Source organism: Neodiprion pinetum, chromosome 6, assembly GCF_021155775.2.
Source record: "Neodiprion pinetum isolate iyNeoPine1 chromosome 6, iyNeoPine1.2, whole genome shotgun sequence".
In the NCBI taxonomy this organism is placed as follows: Eukaryota; Metazoa; Arthropoda; class Insecta; order Hymenoptera; family Diprionidae; genus Neodiprion; species Neodiprion pinetum.
In genome coordinates this window covers 9719784-9741009 of record NC_060237.1, presented here as the reverse complement: position 1 = coordinate 9741009, position 21226 = coordinate 9719784, and the positions used below count along the sequence as shown (strand labels likewise).

The 21226-nt window shown below is 39.9% G+C and overlaps 1 protein-coding gene across 8 annotated transcripts in view; it reads right to left on the bottom strand.

Moving 5' to 3' along the window:
- Positions 1 to 21226, bottom strand: part of Scgdelta (sarcoglycan delta) — a 169735-nt gene that overhangs the window by 37231 nt on the left and 111278 nt on the right. Inside the window, exons 1-4 of one of the 8 annotated variants that reach the window (XM_069136898.1) lie at positions 20396 to 20628; positions 18642 to 18705; positions 17936 to 18432; positions 17453 to 17508 (exon numbers count right to left, since the gene is read on the bottom strand). Coding sequence is in view for 1 of the 8 variants with exons in the window: in XM_046632617.1 (XP_046488573.1) it covers positions 17453 to 17508 (56 nt within the window). In the remaining 7 variants the exon portion in view is untranslated. Of the gene's footprint in view, positions 1 to 17452; positions 17509 to 17590; positions 17635 to 17935; positions 18433 to 18641; positions 19058 to 20053; positions 20629 to 21226 lie in introns of those variants that run through there. The other 7 variants (XM_046632619.2, XM_046632622.2, XM_046632618.2 and 4 more) reach the window with 7 other exon arrangements.

Sequence of the window (21226 nt, the reverse complement as noted above, 5' to 3'; positions counted from 1 at the left end):
ATCCCCCGATGTGGCGCTTCCGGGACTTTTCGAGCATCTCCAGGATTTCTTTATTTTGAGATGCAGTCGAAATTCCTCCGTCCGCGTGGTTCTCGTTCATGATGGAAATCAGCGAATTAAATGGAAAGTAATTTTCACTGGGTAGGTGGAAATTAGTCTTCTTCCCAGCCCATGCGAAGCGGATTTTAATTAAACGAGAGCTTTGATATTAATTTTTATTATCTTCATTATCTTTTTATTTTTTGCGAAATGTATATGTGCGTGTATGTGTGTGCGCGCGCATGGGGGAAAAATTATGCAGAGTCGAGAGAACGTAAGCTTAATCCAAATTCGTGTATACCTCGAAGTACTCGGTTGAGGCCGTATAGCAACGACGAAATGCCAATTTCATAGGGGCCGATTTTAAGCGGAATAATTTGTGCTTTATGAACCGGATTATATCGCCCAATAATACTTATATACTGTGAAGTGACAAATTCTGGGATACGAGCACGTTGCACGAAATTTTAGTATCGTTATTCATCAAATCGAGGCAACTGCATCCATTTTCGAAACACTGTTTCTATCCCGGAAAATCTCGTCCGCTGGTTGTTCAACGCGCAATTTCATTTACTACTTGATTTTTTCATTACGATTTTGTATTCTTACATCTCTGTTCTTTTGAGCAGGATTTTTTTATCTATCGTTACTACGTTAAATTTTATTGAACATCTTTCATAATCAGTTGTTTAAATTTTCCCTAATGTCATAAATGACTTCGATCTCAGATGATGTGTTACGTCCTCCAGACCGCAGATACTTTTCCCACAATCACCCTAAAATTATATACCAAACTATGCCGGACCAATACTGAAATTCGCAGTGATTATTTAATTCACACCATTAACTAGTTATCGAAAACCTGATCTAGGCTCTTGACGACATAAAGATGACAATTTCATGAGACAGAAGATACGGAGAATCGTACAGAAGTATAAAAAATCGCGACAGAAAACAGAAGCAATTACCCGATAAACGAACGGTATCTTCGAAACAGTAAATCCATCCATTTTTTTTGGAATTCAGTTTGGGCTCTTCGCATTTCGGTTGAAGGCGGTTGGAACAAGGATTATACAAGCTTGAATAGTCAGGGTGTATTCGCAGGGAAATTGGCTGGAAAATCTTACCTTCAACCTTTTTCTATCCTGATTCTCGGCCAATATCGCTAGTCAAAGAAGCTGCACGCGTCGCGGTTCTCACTGGCGCTCGTTTAGAAACCGGTCCAGTCTGGCTATCATGCACGGCCACGGAAAGCCGATCGGAGGATTTAACATTGCCGGGATGCCGGTAGGTATTTGCTTAATAAAATGCGTCCAAGGAAGGCCGGCAAGACGGGCAAACGGTCCGCTGCTCGGCGAAAAAGCAGCAGGAATCTCTTTACGATACGAGCTTCGCGTTATGCCGCCATGCTGCTTTTAGGATATTTCATCTTAAATTCAACCGCTGCAGCTTTACTTGCACCCTCTACATCTCGAATAAATCTAATCTCCCATAGATTTCGTCCCGGACTGGAGAAGCTGCCGACCGGAAGTCAGCGCGAATCCAAACCGTTTTGCGGCTTCTGCGGATTACGTTTGGAAATTTCACCGAAGAGATTGATACTTTCTAAGATTCGACGGAGCTTCGATCCCTTTGACGAAAACGATCTTTGATTTTCAATAAATATCCGTCAACGTTTTTTGCAAAGTAACAATTGCTCATTGTCAAAATTTTCCGAATCTTGCAAGTTTCGTTTTCGTGCCTTGAATAATATCGAATTTATTTGTTGTATTAATGTGGTAGACTTTAAATGCTTTTAAAAGTTTAGCACCACTTTCAAACAGGTGTACTAAATTTTTGTAAAATCTTGACAATCGCTTTGTAACATTAATTTTATTCGACTTTATTTTTTCTTGCACAACTTTGTCACCCGCTGTTTGTTGCAACTGTGAGTTGGATCGATTCGACGGTTTGCTTTTCGACTGAAGACGAAATCTTCAATTAATATGCACTTATTTTTGGATTCAAATTCGCTTTAAAACTAACTAAATTACACATTAGAAAATGTATTTGGCCAATTCTAAATTTTCTTAATGAATAAAGTGAATTTTGGGATGTATACAAAGTCTCGCTGTACTTTGTATTCCTTTTTTTTTGAATCTTCTTATTGCCACTTGAAATTTGCACACTTTTTCGCACAATTTCATAACATCTACTGTACAGACGCATATTTTCGCGGGTTATATCCACTTGGTAATTGGACCGTTTTCCCAGACGAAATAATCATTTCTTATTGCTCGTAATAAAGAGAGCCAGCACACCTACCTTGTGGGTGGGAATAAAATTTGACGCAATGATAAAAACCTGTTTTTTTATGCCTGCAGTCACATGTCGCCATTTTTGCTTTCCAAATTAAGGGGGGTAGGGGAGGACTCTAACGAAACCATTTGCAGGGTACTTCACGGATTTATGTTTACCATAAAAGGGGACCCCAAACGTTGTTATATACCGTAACTAATTCGACATTTTATTTCTCCTCTCAAAATAGATGAAATAAATTGTAAATTAATAAATTCATTTACATTGTTATAGATCCACTTCTTTCTGTTTCATGTGTTCATTTGCTCTTGTGAATTATAATTATTATAATTTCTTTTTTTATAATTCGATTTTCAGAAGTGGATCGAATATATTTGCTCCCATTCACTGCATAATATATCATTCACTGGAATAAATTTTTTTTTGTTTTTTTGGTCTTATTTTCTCGACTTATCGTCTGTCAATGATCTCAAAGATCGTAATTATCATCGCAACAGAGAAAAGAATTTTCGCCTTAACCTCCACGATTTGTTCATCTTATGATATTTTATCTGTTCTGTAGCGGACGGGATATTAGTTGAGATTTCGGAACGATCGCAAAGCAGCCTGAGCTCTTGAATATTCAACTCGTTACAGGCTACATTCATGACGGGGCGTAACTTGACAACAAATAGAACAAAAATGAAAGCCACTCGCACTTCGTTATTTCGGCAACGCCGTCAATGTCTCGTTGATCATTGCTTTTATAGGCTTGGGCGCAGATTTCGAGGAAATTACCGATCGATTAATAAATTTGTGATTATTCATCATTGTTCTGTCCACGTCGATTGCTGTGCATTTTGTTTAGAACTTGGAATATTTTCAGAATTGATTTCCCTACTTTAATTATCTCTCTCCGCTTGAAGATACTCAAAATTTTTAGTTCTTCACGCGACTAAAAGGTATTAATAATTTTCTTCCCGTACAAAAATATCAAGCTATAGTTTTAGTGAAAAATTAACGTTCGGTGAATTTTACCGCGTAAAAAGTTGTTAGAATTTTCAGCTATAAGTTTTGCTTTAACCGAGCCGTAAGTGATCGCTGAATAATCATGACCACTTTTTGACGTAATTAATAGTTGCATAAAAATTTAATTTTATCAATTCAAAATTGATTTTTAGGTTTACGAAAAATCTATATTTTTTAGTAAACTTTGACAAAGTTGATTACAGATCGTAAGATGTGTCGTGATATTACAAATTGTGTGAATATTTGTTTACGTTTCGTGACCAAGAATTATTTAATCGATCTCTTCAAGCGTAACAATAATTTTAAAATTGATAGATTTTATTGAGCTTTGTAAAAGTTTGAAGAGTCGACAAAAAGCTGCAGCACACCATGACGGGGTGGATAACCTCGGGAATAGCGCGTAGAGAGAGTCGAAAAGAAATAGAAGAGAGAAAGGAGATAGGAAGAAAAAAGTGAATGCAACGTGATGAGCGCGGAACAATCCAATCTTGTATTGGGCCATTTTTTATTCACGATTTGATTTGGTACGGCAGATTGACGTGTAGCGTAAACGTCAGCCTATTAAAATTATGTTGCGGGATATGAAACAATACCTACACCGATAGGTTGACTACTGAGAAGACCGAATCGGCGAAGTAATTCCGTCCTGAATAGAAAAGTCAAATCAATAAATTAAGGGATCGAATACGGAACGGCGTATTGTTTAAGAATTTTTGCCTCTATTTCTCCTTTATCTTTTTTGTCCGTCTGATTCGATGGCCGACGTCAAATGTCGCCGCTCTGCACCGATCGCATCTCTAAAGGCTAACCGATTTCCAATTTCCCAATATTTACGACACCGCGCGCGTCTTTTCCAATTGAGATTTTCCATCTCCTTTTCTATCCGCAACATTTATCTTGCGTATATTCCCCGTCTATTCATCGAAACAGACGACGAAACATTTTTCAAACTTAATCAAACCTTATATACGTTACAATATCGAGCTAAAATGAAATGGCAGAGAAGACAAAAAATCGTTGATATGATTTTTAGAAGAAAAATAACCGACTATTCAAAATAGAAACACGCCTTTTTTTTCGCTCAGGAAATGTTGCCGTAAATTGAATTTCGTTCTCGGAACACGGTGTTTGAATGTTCTCACTATAATCTTTGTTTGAATCACGGAATTTTTCTGCACGTGTATTACTTGTCGCTCTTCTTTTAGAATGATACAAACTTGTCTCCAAACACGGGAAGAATCAATAAGTGAAATAAAAGTATGTCTAACAATTGTTCAATGGATGGAAAGATATAAGTTTGGTTTTCTAATCTCGAGGAGATATTCCCATGATTTCGTGTTGCATCAATGAGTATGCAGTTGTTTTAGATTTAATACAAGGCTTCAGAGTATCTATAACTGTAATCAGTTTATCTATTCTATAGAATCGAAGCCTGCGTGTTTGAATATTCTGTCAACATCCCTATCCGAGTCGTACGATTTCACTGCGCGTTCATAAAACAGGTATCGACACGCATGAGGTTTTGGTGGAGAGAAAAGTCCTTCGAGGAATGTGACAAACCATTTAAGGGGCGTGAAGCGGATGTCTTGGATCGAAAATTCTATGCGAGCGCGAGCCGTCTACTGTAACAGAATTTTTCGTCCTCTTTTGTAGTGGAAGCTTTTTCTTGGAACGGTGAAAAGTGTTCACAGTATTTTTTTTCACTCTCTCTCATTCTCTCTCTCTCTTTTCTTACTATCCATTTTTTCACCCTCTCAAGTAGTCGCCAAGTATTTATATATTCCGTGGCAGCCGTCACGGATAGGTGTCTTTTTTTTACGAGGAATTTAAGTTTCCTTCATTCCTCCCGTGTTTCGATTTCGTGATGAACATTGATGTCAAGGGATTATAATCATAAGTGCGCAAACCCCAACCCGTACAGTCGAGGTAGGCGAATTAATTACTATTGGTAAACCGTCATACACGTCAATGTTGTCGACTAGTGACTGGGGGGTCTACTTTAGCCTACTCTGGTTCAAACGGCGGATTCTATTCGCTGGCGATTTCATCAACAATGAAATTTAAATCAATTCTATTCGCCCCTCGCGCCGCTCACCGCGCAAGTTCAGCGCTGTAACGACGTTACGCGAGTTATAAAACCGTCGGGGGGAGGTTAAACGTGGGATGAACGTTGGTTGGAAGGTGCGCGTAGAAGCGCAACACACGTGCCGGGATGATGAAAGCATGCAAATAGATCCCGAAGAGTGACTGCAAGCAATCCGACAAAGTTGTGCGTTGGCTATTGTTAATCTCGGTTTCATCCCCGTTCACCATTAACAAACAGTCGACTTGAAGACGCCGGGCATTTTCGGCTCGGTTGGTCAGGAGGCAAGGGCTCCGGGAGAGTTACGAGGTACAAGAGAGTCCATTTCCTGACAATAAGTAAAAGACAGAAGGAGATGAAACAATGAGAGTTCAGGTCGGGCGACAATGGGAAACGGACAAAGATCTAGGAAACCCCATACCTTCGTTCCTACCACCGAGAGCGCTTACTCTCGAGTTAAGTCGAGACGCGAAGCGACGTATCCCGCGCCCCGCAAGATCCCCTGGCTCCTAAATGGACACCATCAACAATAGTGTTGATACCCCCAAAGAGGTCTTACGTGCCGCCATAAACTCAAGACAAATGGCGTTTGAGCAAGACACGGACTGGTACACTGGACGGGATATAAAAGCCTGGCATGACCATCCCGTCCTATCACTGATCGCTATATTTTCCCAATCCTTGTCCATTGACCGCGGCCCACGTCGCACGTGTGCGGACCGGTACCATTTAAGAAGACACGTACCTCGCTAGTTTTACGTGACGCGCGGAACTTCTAACGAGAACGAATACCCTTACACGTAAAAGTGATCCTGGAATATCGCTCTCCTCGGTACTGGGTCAACCTGTTTTATTGCGGAACATAGCATTGGACTGCACTTCGGACAGTTGGATTGTTGGTTTATTCCGGATTAAATAACGGCAGACATCTGTTCTGGTTAATGATAACTGTAACACTGATTTCGCACTCACGATCAGTTTGAATTTTTGGATATTAAGTAACGGTGTTAACGCTCCAGTGACGAAACTAAACGAAATCTCTGGAATGGATGCGGTGCCGGTTCTTCGGTAGAATTAACACGTGATATAATATGACGCCGTTGTGTCAGTACTAAAAATAGATCATGTTCGGGGTTCCATCAACGTCGTAACAGAAATTTGAAATGTTTGGTCTGCAATAATCTGTTGCTACTTCAACTGTGTCGAAAGCAAGTTTGGAATGTCCGATCGGTAATTTTCAGTAACTGTTTTGAAAAGTAAACTCCTTGGGATTTTGATTGAGGATTAGGCTCGACAGAAAGAAAGTTAATAATACTTGCAAAAGAGTAGGATAATATTTGAATCATAAGAATCAAGAATATAAATAGCAAAACAGCAGAAGTGTTATAAATTTATATCCACTCCTACTGCAGAGACACGATCGTTTATATTCGGAGACTAGAATTTCGTTCGAATCCGATTTCCAATCGCACTTTTTAAATCGACTACACTTTTCTCGTCACCGTCCTCCGCTTCCTTCTCGGCGTCGTCGTCCCGTCAGCATTGGAGGGAAACGAGCTGGGTGAGAGCAAGTGAGATGAAGAGAAAGAGAGCGAGCGAGGGAGAGTGTGACGTTGGAATTGGATGTTAACACACGACCTCGCGTCAGGCAATGTCAGCCAACGTTAGACGCAGCCCTTTTGGAGGAGAGGGTCAGGGTGCCGGCGCTCTGATTGAACAGTGACGGATCGTCGGGCGATGTCCCTTTTGAATAATATCACCGTTCGCTTATTCTCCGGGCTTAAGATCAGGATTCTCACCCTCTCGCCGAAGGCGTATTTCCCTGCCTTCCAACTCTCGCCTCGTTCCCGAAGGAGGGATAGGAGCAGCCGTACCCTCTGCGGTCCATTGTACAGGGGTACGTTACCGTTGCAGATTGAATTTCGCTTCTGTTGCTCTTTTTCACGCATGGCCTAAGCCTCTGCGTGTCGGACCACCTATTTCCTCATTTTTTTTCCCCACCTCACCGCTTCACCCTTCACCGTCGACCCGGTTTCCCGGAGAAATCCGGGATTAGTTTTTATACTTGGGATGAGTATGACCTAAAGCTCAATCATCGTTTCACATATGAATCTTGCCTGTTATCGACAATCACCAGCAATCAACGGAAACATTACGATTTTTCAAATGGTCGTTCAACTCTGATTTACTTCGATGATTTCAAGTCCGACATGGAAATCCTGATACTGACATTGTTTTGGAACCTCGAAGGTTGGATGGATATTGCAATAAAATTTGGCCCTTTGAACACTTCCAACGCCCTGACAGTTGGTTATATGAAAGGTGTCACAATTGACTCTGGTCTCCCTCGACACTTGTAAAATGGGTCATGGCGTAAACAGCTAGGGTGGTCGCACTCCCTGCAGGCTTTGCCTGTTCACCAGTGTAACTCGATGGAAAAACGTCGTTGAAGAGTGATATAACGGAAATTAGAATATGACGTGTTTTCAGGCTTACCATGCCGCGATAACCAGATTTTCGGGCTGATCGGATTTTCTTTACTCTTGCCAAAGATATTTTCTGAATTCGGGTTTCTCTCGTTTTTCGAACAGGCAATGGCCTGGTTTGTATTGTTCTCTTTCACCGTTTCACGAAAAAATAACGTAACTTTTCGGAATGTAATGCAACGATGTATTTTTGAGAAAAATATTTATTTCGCAACGTTAGGTTTGTCTACGGTGTTGCAAACCCTAATAGAGCAAAATATAGTCATATTTCGCAAACTCATTTCTGCGAAAGTCATTCTAAAATTGCAAATAACTATTGCTAATTAGAATATTGTGCTTTACTGGGAATTTATAAATCTGAGATTTTTACCGTCCAGCGGGCCTTGGTTTTGCAGAAATCGTTTCGTTCCTAGACAGATCGCTTTGACAGAGTTTATTTCTATAGAAAAATTGTTTCACGTAGCCCAGTTTTACAGAGTTCACGGCGATCGTTGATTCGGTTCAAAAATCATTCTTTAGAATTGGATAGCGTAGAAATGTTTTTTTGTAGAGGATGTCTGTAAACAAGTTTCTTTTAAGTTGTTTTCCTTTTCTCCTTTATCCAACCTTCAAAGCGAATTTCATCGTCTGCGTCGTTGATAGTTGTCTGAGAGGTATCGATCAAAGGCAGGTCATGTCTGGCCTGCACAAATAATTTCAATATCAAGAGTTATGGGTGTAAAGATATTTTCTCTCGTTTCTTGTTTCGTTTTCTTTTTTGCTTGATTTTGTTTATTTTTTACTTTTTTTTGTCACTGATTCGTTTGTTCCTTATCGAGATACCGCGAGCTGGAGACGCGTTCCGCCGCGACGTTTCGACGTCCTCTGATTTCGTATTCTTATATTCGTCCCCGTGACTTTTTCATTTTCGCACAAAGCCGGTATCTCGGTCCATCTGCAGCGAAGAGTTTTTCCTGCGAGCGCCAATATTTCCTTGAGAACATCTCACTCGGTCGAACGTTGCGCGGCAGAGTTTGGTCCTCGGAGGCGCAGGAGGGTTGAAGCAAGAGCGAAAAAGCAGAGGAGAGCAAAGAAAAGAGTAGAAAAGGAAGAGTGTAAGAAAAAAAATTTCCCAATCTCTGATAGCGCGGAATGGTTGCTGGCAGGAGGATGAGAAGAGAAAGTGAGCGAAGGATGAAGGGGGGAGCTTATGATTGGTTCATTTGATTTGCATTGAAATTGTAATCATGCGACACATGGGGCACCGGGCTAACACCGTCAGCTGTAAGGTCTCCTCTCCTCGGTCATATCCCGGAGTTTGGGAATCACTTTCGGAGGTGTGAGGGTGGAATTTTGAGTCGGAACGAGCATCTGGGATACGTGTAATAGTGCGTAAAAGTGGGCTGACTCTACCGAATAGAGGCTCGAGATGACGCGTGAAATAATCTCGGGATTGGAAAGATTTGAATAAACGGTACCTACATACGGCTGGCATGATTCGCGGCCCCGCAAAAGCGACGCCCATATCGCATTGCACCGAAGGCGATATTTACCGGATATCCGGAAACCGAAAAATTCCTCACCGGCGCTTCGACGTTTTCCTTTATCTGGAAAAATCCCCCTCTCCGCCATTTTCTTCCCTCCTGCCTTCGCTCCAGAAAAACGAAGACCGCGAATACAAGGGGCGTGTGAATATTTCATGGAAACGTTTTTGTGCAGGTAGACTGATCCCTCAGCCTGCGGCGGTTGGTGCAGTTTACCTCTGGCTTTTACCAGCCGTACTTTGCGCCTCGATCGAGCTACGAAATTCCTGGATTTACCCTCTTTGAACTCATTGTTTGTGTTCGGCGCCCTTTTTTCTTTTTCTCTTCTTTTTACCCCTTTACCTCGCTCTCACGCAAATAAATCTAACGCTACAACGCACTGCAGAGTCGGGACAAACTTTGATCAACGCAATCCCTACTCCGATCCCACCCAACTGACACCAGAAAATCAAATTTTACGACAAGCTCGAAGAGTGTCGCGATTTTAAACTGCTTTGCTACAAACACTGCGAAAATCGTTCAATTCGCGTATTCGAAATGTTACAAGCAGGCTTTGACCTTCTGGGCGCCAATTATATCGATAAACAGTTTTTTGTTACGAAAATAGAATGATTCATGTAACTGACAAGAGTGAGTATATTTTTTCGAAAATGTACAGCCTGTGACACTTTTTACTTTGCTCTTCAACTGGTTCGTTAGTTAAGCTTTATTGATAAATGTAATTTTTAGCGGTGTTCAATTTTGAACTTGTTGACAAACGCACTTGCTGTTTTTTTTTTATTGCTGGTTTCTCGAATCAAAATACACAACGGCTGCTTTCAGTACGAACGGGGTTCTGTTGATGACCTGTTATCATCGTTTGGTGAGTCAGATATTTCAGGCTTTAACGTGATATTTTTATTTTGCATTGTTGTTATTTGCATCAGCGTTCGTTTTATCAGCTTTGATGGTGGCTATGAGCCTGCTTAATGTACATACGTAATGGTCGCTGCGCGCTGAAATAAAACTAGTCAAGTTTTGGAGAGGCTGCAAATAAGTTGAGCCTGCGAAAATAATCCGATATTCATTCAAAATGTAATATCTCTATAAAAAACAGAAGAAAAAAATCAATTACAGAGTACTGTTCGCAAACAACTGCATATTGTTGTTATATCACAATCCACTATATTTAAAATCACATTCTTTTGTGTTTTATTCATTTCTATCGAAGCACCGAATGATGTATGAATAATAGTTAATCCGGTACGTTGCCGCTGGCGAATAGAAGTTATTCGAATTTACCCGGCACGAAACTTTCTTTCTCGTCAATCCGTGTAACGTCATGGCTTGACTGATCGTAAAATAACGTTGAAAATAATGGTGATTGAAAAGTGAGGCCCGGATTGAGGGAACATTGGGCAGAATCACGAGGCTCGATAACGGTACCGGACAATTCAAAGCAGAAAGTGTCAGCGAAATTGCACGAATTGCATAATGGGTAAGATGGGCGGGAGCCAGTGATGCAGTGAAATTGGACGACGGTGGAAACGTAGTTGCAGATACATAAGGAACATTTCACAAAGTTATCGGTTTATTTTTCGAATGCAAATAACCGGAATAATCCATATTTTATGCCGGGATGATACCCACCTCTTCTTCTTCAACTAGGCTTGCTGAACAAAGTTTATTCCAAAACTTTTGAGAGTGAGAGAGAGAGAGAGTTAGAGCAAAGAAAAGTAAAACGAAATTCAAAGTTACGAACGAGGAAGTCGTCGTCGTCGGCGGTATCGGCAGCATCGTCGGTATATAGCTTTAATCCTTTACCGCTGACTATTATTATTATCATTACTATTAGTTTAACTTTATTTTTATTTTCTTCCAATTAACAATTATCTTAATGACTTGCGGCGTGCGTGGTTGCGATACGCGAGAGAGTCCGCCGCATGATCGTTAAAACACTTTGCAGCTACTGAAATTAAACGTAATTCTAAAGAAACCGTCAGAGTTCATTTTTTCCTGTTTTTTAATTTCCTGTCAACGCTTGCAACTAAAATTTAAGAGTGTGGGTATTTTTTAACTTTGAAAACTGAGGGAAAAAAATAGAAAATTAATTGATGAGTTTTCCATTATTTTCCGAACAAAGTCTCAATTATTCAGGCCAGAGTAACAAATTGCTGTTACGTTATGAACTTGGATTCTGGTTATATCAGGTACTGTATAACGTATCGTACGGTACCGATTACTTTCCACATTTTTGAAAATGTTTTGATTATAATCAAATCCTCACCAGAAAGGTTTTCCATTTAAACAAAACTACCGTATTATTTTAGGAATGAAAAATTATGGTGAGAATAAGTTTGGCATTTCTAATGCGTGAACTGTGACACATACGTATTTTGAGCCGCGGTTACGGTGCCTAGCGAACTGCAGTGTGCAGGATGAAAATGTGAAAAAATCGTGAGCAGCTCGGCAGATGCCTGAAATAACGCTCGACGTATTTTCTTTCAATCTTTGGGTATCTGATTGTTGGCAGAGGTACGTCGGATAAAGGGAAGGTGGGAGGCGGTAAGGTGGGAATAGTCACGTCATCTCGTAGGATAAAATGAAAAAGGCGGGGCGTAATATATATATATGTATATATACATATTACGTTCAAGTAGAAATCGTTCTCGGTTCTGTTGTAAAAATTCCTCTTCCAAATCATAATTCAGAATTCTTTTTTTTTCTGCTTTCAATTCCTTCACTTCGTCTTTCGCGGTTCGACGACAATCTTGACAAAGAAAAGGCCACGTTTGAATATATATTATAATCACTGCGAAACGTCATTCAAAAAGGAGAAAGGAACGGTGAAGAAAAAAAAATCAATCATATCGCGGTTTGTTAATTCAAAAAATAGAAAAAAAAGGTCGACAATAACTTCACCGTTCTACCAGAGTCAAGGGTTGCCTCAGCAATGCGTGCGTGCAGTTTTTCACAATCTTTTCGTTCCCACATTCACTACCACTCGTCTCCTCTCCTCTCCTCTATTTTACCTTATTTTACCCACCTTTCCTAACGTTGTGTAACCTAGCCTTGCATGAACCGATAACACTCCGCCTCACTTTAGGCATTGCACTCTCGTTCTTGACTTCATCTTTTTACCCTCGTAAAACGGGGCTTGCCTCGCGTTTATACAACGCGTGTTTTCAACTACGTGTTTTACTGTGCTTCAAATTACTGCTTACAAATTACACTGACTGAGCACCTTCAGATAAAATGACGAAGACAACAAACCAAAAATTCAACCGATTAGATTCATTGATTATTAAATTGCAATGGGAAAATCTTGGCCAAGTAACTTTCTTTTTTTACAGGATTTTTTTCTCGCCCTGTATCATTCTTATGTTCAACAACGATCGAACATGAACAAGGATTTTGAAAATGAAAACGGGTCAATTTTTGATAACACTACGAACAATCAGGGGTTCATATACAGTTCACATTTTATTTCAATATTTCGCCTTTTTTGCGCTTCCGCAATCCTCGTAAATTTGGAGATATCACGTAACGAAATTTTGCGTTACCCACAATGCGTCGCGCTGTAATTGAGAGCTGTTACTACCCACGTGGGGACTAATTAACCGGATAACGGGGAGTTTTTTGCAAACGTAAACATCAAAGAGTATATTCTGTTCGAGGCCTTTGGCAAGTGCGTGCTGAGTAAAATATTCAAAGCCATACCTTACGCACGTGCGGAAATTTTCTATTTTATGAACACGTCTACGTATCACGCCGATTCGCGTCACTCAAAAAGATTATATAGTATATGTACGCGGAACTGGTTTTTGTCACGTTGCAGGGTATTAACCATTTTTTATGGGACGAAAACTGCAGCCGGGCTTCGGCGTTGAAATTATGGCTACTCGCGCGGACCTTTCGTATACAGGGTGTTTTTTTTTCAAACTTTCCGAAAACTTTCCTATTATTCAAAATTTTTCTTCATCTTCAAAAAGTGAAAGAGTCAACCATTTTCCGTCGAAATGAAGCATCGATCTCCATGGTTCGGAAAAACTACGAATCGGATTTTCAAGGTGATCAAGAATCTCTTATTGCCCCTCAAACGCAAACAAGGAATGAAACTTTACGGAGCTTAATGTCTTGTCTCGGAAAAAAGCGGTTACATACTTCACTTTTTGAAAATTCTGCAAATTTTGTCAATATTTAAAGAATTGAATATTTTATTTGCGTTTTTGAACTTGTTTTTAAACCCGCTATCAGCTGGTTATGGTAAACATTCCACATATAAAATCACAAAGTACTCAAAAAAATTTGTAAGTCGAGCAATTCACAAATGAACCCATATCAGCATTATCTTTCCCGCTCAAAACCAACCAGGTTTTGTATCAAATTTTATTTGCGTGGCCTCTAGTTTTCGCGATATTTGCCTGGGGTGATTAAAAAAGACCACCCTGTACATTGTACACATTTTACAGATACTCAAATAGCATTATATCATAGTATATGTATGAAGTTTTCTGGATATATCCGTTGTCCATGTATATTGTATACGTTGAATTATGCGTTAGCTGAATTATATTGCTGTATTCGATGATTTTTGTATAAATTCAGCGATTTTCATACAAAGCTGACCCCTGGCTCAAATGACCGTTTATTTGTATTTTTCAACACTTTTTACGTCAAGTTACTGGTAGTGAGTAGTGAGTAGGAGAATGGCAGGAGAGTAATTTAACATTTCTTCGCGTAACTTTCGGTGAAGATATATATTCCTTATTAGAAATAAATATTTACTAATTATTGCTAATTTAATGTCATGATGTTTTGAGCGACACTGCATGAATGCGTTTTTTGTGAATTGTAAGTCCGAATTTTTTTAAATATCTCGGATTGAATCAAACCCCTCCTTAAAAACTGATGTTCTATTGCCATCTGGGTAACACCTTCAAGAACGTCGAAAATTGTGCAAATATTTAGTTACAACAATTTTATTTCATAATTACTGTCAGGGTTCTCCAAGAACGCCTATTCATTTGTGTAATTATAGTTCTCGATTCTAAATTTTCTGATTCTTGCAGCATTCAATCCATTTACTTCGTTAAATACATTTTTACAGTCGAGTAGAAGAAAATATATTTCGAGTGGCCATGGTAAAAAAAAAAAACAAAATAGTAACACCGAAATCTACATTTTCATCATGTATAACAGTAATGTTCATTAATGCCTTTACCTTCTGGCTACCTCGTTTTCGCTCGAAACAAAATGCGAACTCGATTCCATACGAATTATGTGACATCAACTCCCATTCTTTTCCTCGTTAACTCTTCATGTCCTTAGAGTTGATTACTATAATTACTTTTCAGGATTTTTGTATTCCATTTGCTGTTCATGTAATCTTTGTCCAACATCGCAATGGATATAATTAAATTATTATTATTATTATTATTATTATTTTTTTTTTTTTCTCACACCAACTTCTTCGCCAGTCACATTCACAAAAATTTGTATAGAATCGAACACGCATTTTGTTTCGGACCGCAAACAAGTTAGCAGAACGGGAAAGGCATCAAAGAACATTGCCGTACATACCTATCCAGAACTAGATTCATGGCCACGGTAGAAAATGAAAATAGTTAAGAAACGGATGGCTTAACCACTACCGCAAATGTCCCCTCAGTGGCGACTTACGCAGAGGGTCGCAGCAACTGCGAAATAGGTTTTACCGAAGGTAGGTAGCGTAAGGGACAAGGCGGCTGTAGGTTCACCTGCAGGATTGCATTCATATTCATGTCATGTAGCAGTTGGGATATAACACGCTTTGATCAGAGCCTGTCCGAAGCATAGTCGCGCGGCAGCGGGCGGCCATGATGGTGTACAATGCACAATGTAGCTATGCACCGCTACTCGGGGACGTAATATATAACGGTCTGGCAGCTCGCTTGCATGTGTGCCACATACATCCGCCTACATACGTCACGCTTTCGGGAACGCGGAACGTAATAGAAAAATCCTGAAAAGCACCTTTGGCCTTTTTGCTCTCATCTTATACCTACGTTGTTGTTGGTTCTAGGTTATACATACCTAAGCTCTCCGGCCGTATCGCATCGCCTCCGAAAGCTAAACTCGCCTTGGAAAAAGTCGAATGATTTTTGACCGAGAGGCATAAAATAAGAAGCTTGTATACGTTGCTTGCCGTCTGCACCCTCGGGCTTCTTGTATTTTTAGAGTCATATTTTAATACGAGCGTTTCACGTGCACACACTGCGGGGCATTATTGATGCAAGCTCGAATAAATTATTCCTCCCCCCCCCCCCCCCCCACTCGCAGAGTCTCGGGGATGAGGGTGTTGGCCAGATTTATTTTTGAGTCTTCTCTGCAAAGATCGATTCGAGAACCGTCTCGCTTTTTCATTTTTAACAAGCACCCGGTATCGAACTAATTTCTGTCAATTGTAGGTAGGTCATTTAAACAAGCATCGTAGGGAAAGATTCGAAGGTTTAACGACACACCGTTTATTTTGTACTAGTAACGATTTATTTGTTACGATTTTTTTGCTCCAGTGCGACGATCGCATAAACTTGTAATAACTTGTTGTACTTTTTTTGCAATCGAGAATAATTCCAGATGATTTTTATGACGTTTTCAAAAATCTAGAATGTGGGAATTTTAAATCGGACGGAAAAGAAGCGGGTTCAAAAAAGTTTCTGTGGGGCATAATAATTTGGCTGCTAAGAGTGATTTGAAACTATGCTGACAATGGAAAATCCTAAAATAATAGATATGTAAAATTTGTAGCGTTTATCGAGTTATCGACATTTTTTTACAATTTCGCGCAGTTGGGGAAATTTACACAAGGGCTATATGATTTATTTTTCAGTCGAATTTTAATAAAAACGGCCTAGTTTCGTTTTCTATAATTTCGGCTGACAAATGAAGGAAAATTATGGAAGCCGGGTTTGTTTTCAAGTTATCGCGAAGCTATTTTTTGGATGGGTCATCTTTCACGACGACAAGGGAGAAAGAACTTGAAGATTCGGCGATTGTCGTCAAAAAATAAATTCTGATTGTTCACAAATGTTAAGTTTTAAATTGAACGAAAAACTTGTTCCACAATTTGTCAAATCTATTTTTCTACCCAGCCGATGGAAACGAACCGCATGTTATAAGTAGACACGAGTACTTCTGACTTGTAAGAACATGAATTGTGAAACAAAAATGCAAATCTTTCACTGGAAGATCGCCGGTAAGTTATTGTTCAAAAACTACTTATTGTTAGGCAGTAGGTACCAATTCGGCATGATAAGCTAGCCGCGCGCTCGGTTTTATCGGCGCACAACATATGACTCCAGTCAAAACCAATAACAATTTATGCCTTCTGGGAATAGCAGGTGCTAGTTGAGATAATGGCTCCATGAGCACTTCGTGTGTTACAAATTGCTAAATTGCTAAATTGCTAAATTCGTAATTACACGTGGCACAGTCACGCGACTGATGATGATAAAACTTTGTAATTAAGCTCCTCGGTTTGCGTATGCCTTATCTTCGCGTTCTCTTTCAGTGATTTCGTCGCGTCGAGAACGAGGACGACGCCGCTTTGTCAGTTTGTTTTTCTGGCCAGCATGACAGCCTCTTTGGCTCTTCGGCCAAATCTAAGGAAAATAAGCAAATAGCAGTTTCGCTATCGTATCGTTCCTTTTTCTTCCAATCCGCAACCGGCGGCGACGACGTCTGGCCACTTTGTTTCGTATTCTGAAACGCTACGTTTTTTTTGTCAGTTAAAAAAATAGTCGCAACTCCTTATTCTCTATTGATTTGTGGTCCTTCGTAGCTTTTGCACGCTTTTCTCTCTCTCTCGCTATCTGTAGTTTTTTGAAACAACTACGAAGTTTGGCTGTATTCTCTGAGTGTACCGGTTGGATAATACATCTGAACGATGATTATGCAGCCAAGTTTAAAATATCAATCTTAAGGAAGAGCTCAAGCTTCTGGTGGTTCGTCTGCGACGTGCGAATTGATAAAATCCAGAGCCAAAATCCTCTTACCTTAATTTCTGCTCCGTATGCGGTGAATTGTCTGGCGATTTGTGGTTGTTCCCAGTCTGCAACAGACGAAAAGAGAGGGATGATGATTAAGCTTTGATCAATCTCAACGTCATAAATGAACTTCACGGTTGTAAATACCTTATTCCCAATGGTAAGTGAGATGAAATTTCTACCGTTTAAAACTGCAAAATAAATTATGCGATGTGATCACTGTACATTGGAAAAATCTCGAAGTAATTCCGAACATTTTACAAGACGCGTATTCACAGCGGAGGAAGAAACGCCGTGTAGTTATAATATAAACTGAGGTAAAAGAAAATGAGCAAGACCGTGGGCTCAACACGTGTACGTAGTCAGTAGGTTACGTCACTCTGTAAGTTCGGCGAAACTAATTAATTACCGAAAAGCAGCACCCTCTAAGCTGCCAAGTGCACGTGATTTCAAAACTAGTCTCTTGGCGCTTCTCACGCATCTGTCACTTACCGTTCAATTATCGCATCAAGTTTGACAGGTGGAATGTCCCGTTGAATTATTTTCAATTCGAGTTTTCCTTTCATCGAGAAGAAGAAAATCTGTGATATCAAATTCGACTTCTGATTTGACGAGGAAGCAGCTCTTCTTTTCTATCACTTCCTAGTTATTCGTTATAGCTGAGCTATTTGCAGACTTCTTTGTAAAACGATGATGGAATTGTTAGCCAATTAGCGAGCACGCAAAGCATAACATTGCGGCGATGATCTGCATAAAGTCACAGTTGATTCCAGAGCTCGTTATTTTTTTTTCTACAGTATTCACTCTTTATCTTAAATTCGGCTCGTAGTTTAGAGTTTAAACGGAAATCGAAATTGCTCGTTTTAGCAGAGGATTGTTTTTTTAGATTCTCACAAAATTGTAAATATAGATATAGAACAAAGTAACCCAATTTCTGCCGTTGGGTAAAGACAAGCTCTTGTCGAAACAAGTTTTCAAATCTAAACAAACTTTCGGTGGAAAAAAAATTAACCGTCTCTCGTAACAAGACACAACGTTTCATCCGGAATCCTTTCATCTCAATATGATTATAGTCAATACTACATCCTATAAAATGAATTTTTGTTTCAAAGAAACGATTGTTTGTGAAAAAAGTGCAAACTTAAGGAGGTTTCTATTTTTGAATTACAGTTTGAATTATCTGAAGTTGCGTACTTGCCATACAATACAGTCTTGTGAAATTATTTCAAATCCGAAGATTGCCTTTTGTTTACTTCCAAGACCTAAGTTTAGAAAATTGGATAATTTTGGAAGACAAGATGAGAATACTGTAATTACGTCGAATAGAATATATTGCTGGGGCAACGGCGGGAATTCCTCGCCATGCAGAATTTCATCGGATCTCTTGAAATTTTATAATTAACAACTACGTGCGTACAGCCCGCGCTTATATATACTCGGTGGCTTGAATGGTTCTAAATGGTTAAGCCAGCGCGCTCACTTTTCACCGCGAGGCGCGTGGGGTCGAGTACCACACACAAGAGGGCAGCATTTAATTGCGAGATCTCGTCGGTTTACCTCGATTACAACGAGCGGGGTATTACGCGCTTCAGATGAGCCTAATGCCGTGCGGCGCTGGTGAAAAAGGAAAATTAGAAGGAAAGGAAGAAAGAAAAGAGCGAAAAACTTCGCTCTGGGGGCCGAAAAGCCCGCCGGAATTCGGAAGCGGCCATTTTCTATAGACACTGTAGGGCTAAACACCGGGCGTATCGCGTATCAAGCGATATCCCGCCTCCAGGCGTTAGAAGTGTCATTAACGCTCCCTGCAAGCGTTTGTAATCGCATTAATTTTCATGGGAAACGGAAAACGTTCGAGAAACTTTGGGTGAACGACTTGGTATGCTCTGCAGAGAGAGAGAGAGAGAGAGAGAGAGAGGGGGAGAGAGAGAGGGGGAGAGAGAGAGAGAGAGAGGGCGAGAGAGTCGATCTTCTCCCTCGCATTTACAGGCGGCGTGGCTCACGTTTAGCACTGAAGCATCTTCAGCGCGAACATCTGTTCGTAGCCTTGCGGCCAAATTGCATGTCCTTAAATCAAGTCTCTTCGGCTACGATGACAGTTACCGATATGCTAATAATTGCTCTCAACGTCATTTGCGCACGACTCGCTCATTTCGACAAGAATAATTTTTCGTCCCTGTATTTATATTTCTTTATTTTTCTTTGCATAATCGCGGATGCGAATTTTTGAAACTCAATCAAATTCTTTATAATTCCACAAAGTAATGGCGTATAGTTGTGTTGTATGTAACTGCGTTTCATTCAAATGTATTGTATGCTTAAGTCGGGTAAAGGAATGTCGATGATTGGCGGAAATGAAAAGGATATGAGCGTAATTTTTTGAGAAATGGAGGACTTTGCGAATAATTAGTTATATTATAGGACTAGGAGAAATATTAAAAAATCCAAAAAAAAAAGCAGCGCGTAACGGAAAATGTTCTCAGGTATGATAAACGTGACAGGATTGATAGATAAAAATATATTTTCCTTCTTTTTTTTTTTGAATATTGCAGTTTTTTTTTTATCATTTTGCATCATTTTTTTAAGCTCTTACGTAATCACGAAATTGCGTACCAGATTATAGAAGGTGGTTCTTGATCCGCTTTATATCTGCTCGCCTGAGTCTCTCTCTCTCTCTCTCTATCTCTCTCTTACACACAATAGCGGATTATGAAAAAAAGTTTTTCAACTCTCCCGTTTTAACGACGTGATTTTACGTTATGTGACCGCCATTTGAATTTTATTCAATTATGATATCACCCACTCGGTCCGCGCATTCATTTCGACATGGCTTGTAAATCTACGATTCTTTGATCATCCACGAATGATCCGGAACAAGGAATGAAAAAAATTCACACAACTTATACCAACGCGCGTTATAAAACGAGAATCGATATTAATTATTTCAGAATTGACCTGCACGTTGAAATTACACGGTATTCGTATAATATAATATCACATTTTATAATCAAAAACTTTTTCGAACATTTTTTCACGCGAAAATATTTTATTCTTTTTTTTCTGATTTTTGCAATTTGTTCCAAACACTTCGATTTATATCAGATGGGCTTTTCCCGACACGTGGTTTTGATTCTGAATAAACCGTAGCGCGTATCGTCGATTTTCTTCAACGAAAAGACACTCGCCGAGTCTTCTGGTCTGACTGAACCGAAATACTCGAATATAGGTGTAGCAGCTATTCGGTGTTCCACATAGTGGGAAAACTCTCCTTCTCTCTCTCTCTCTCTCTCTCTCTCTCTCTCTCTCTCTCTCTCTCTCTCTCTCTCTCTCTCTCCCTCTTTACCCCTTGGGCTATTTTCGTTAGGCTTCGACCGACTAATCTATTTTATTTTTCTCAAAATAATATGCGTACCAGGTGGTCCCCGCAGCTATTACAAACTAGTATAAATTGTTACACCCATTACAATATACACACGTGCGCGACAAAATTTCTCTCTGAATTTTCAAACAATTCTATGCAGTAAATGAAGAGTCAGCGTTCGACCGGTTATAAGAAACGCAGCTTATTGAGATTCGCGAAAAACAAACGGAAAAAATCTATCGATGCAACAAACGTTGAACTGTTATCGATTTCGCCAAAGTGAACGAAACGCGATTTGTTTGACAGAGGCAAATATCCGTACGTCCAAGTCATGCTCTGTAAAATCTACAGATTTTACGAATTCAACGAATCGAATCGCCCACACTGTTACAGGCTCTGTTGGTCCAATTGGTCGCACGGAATCT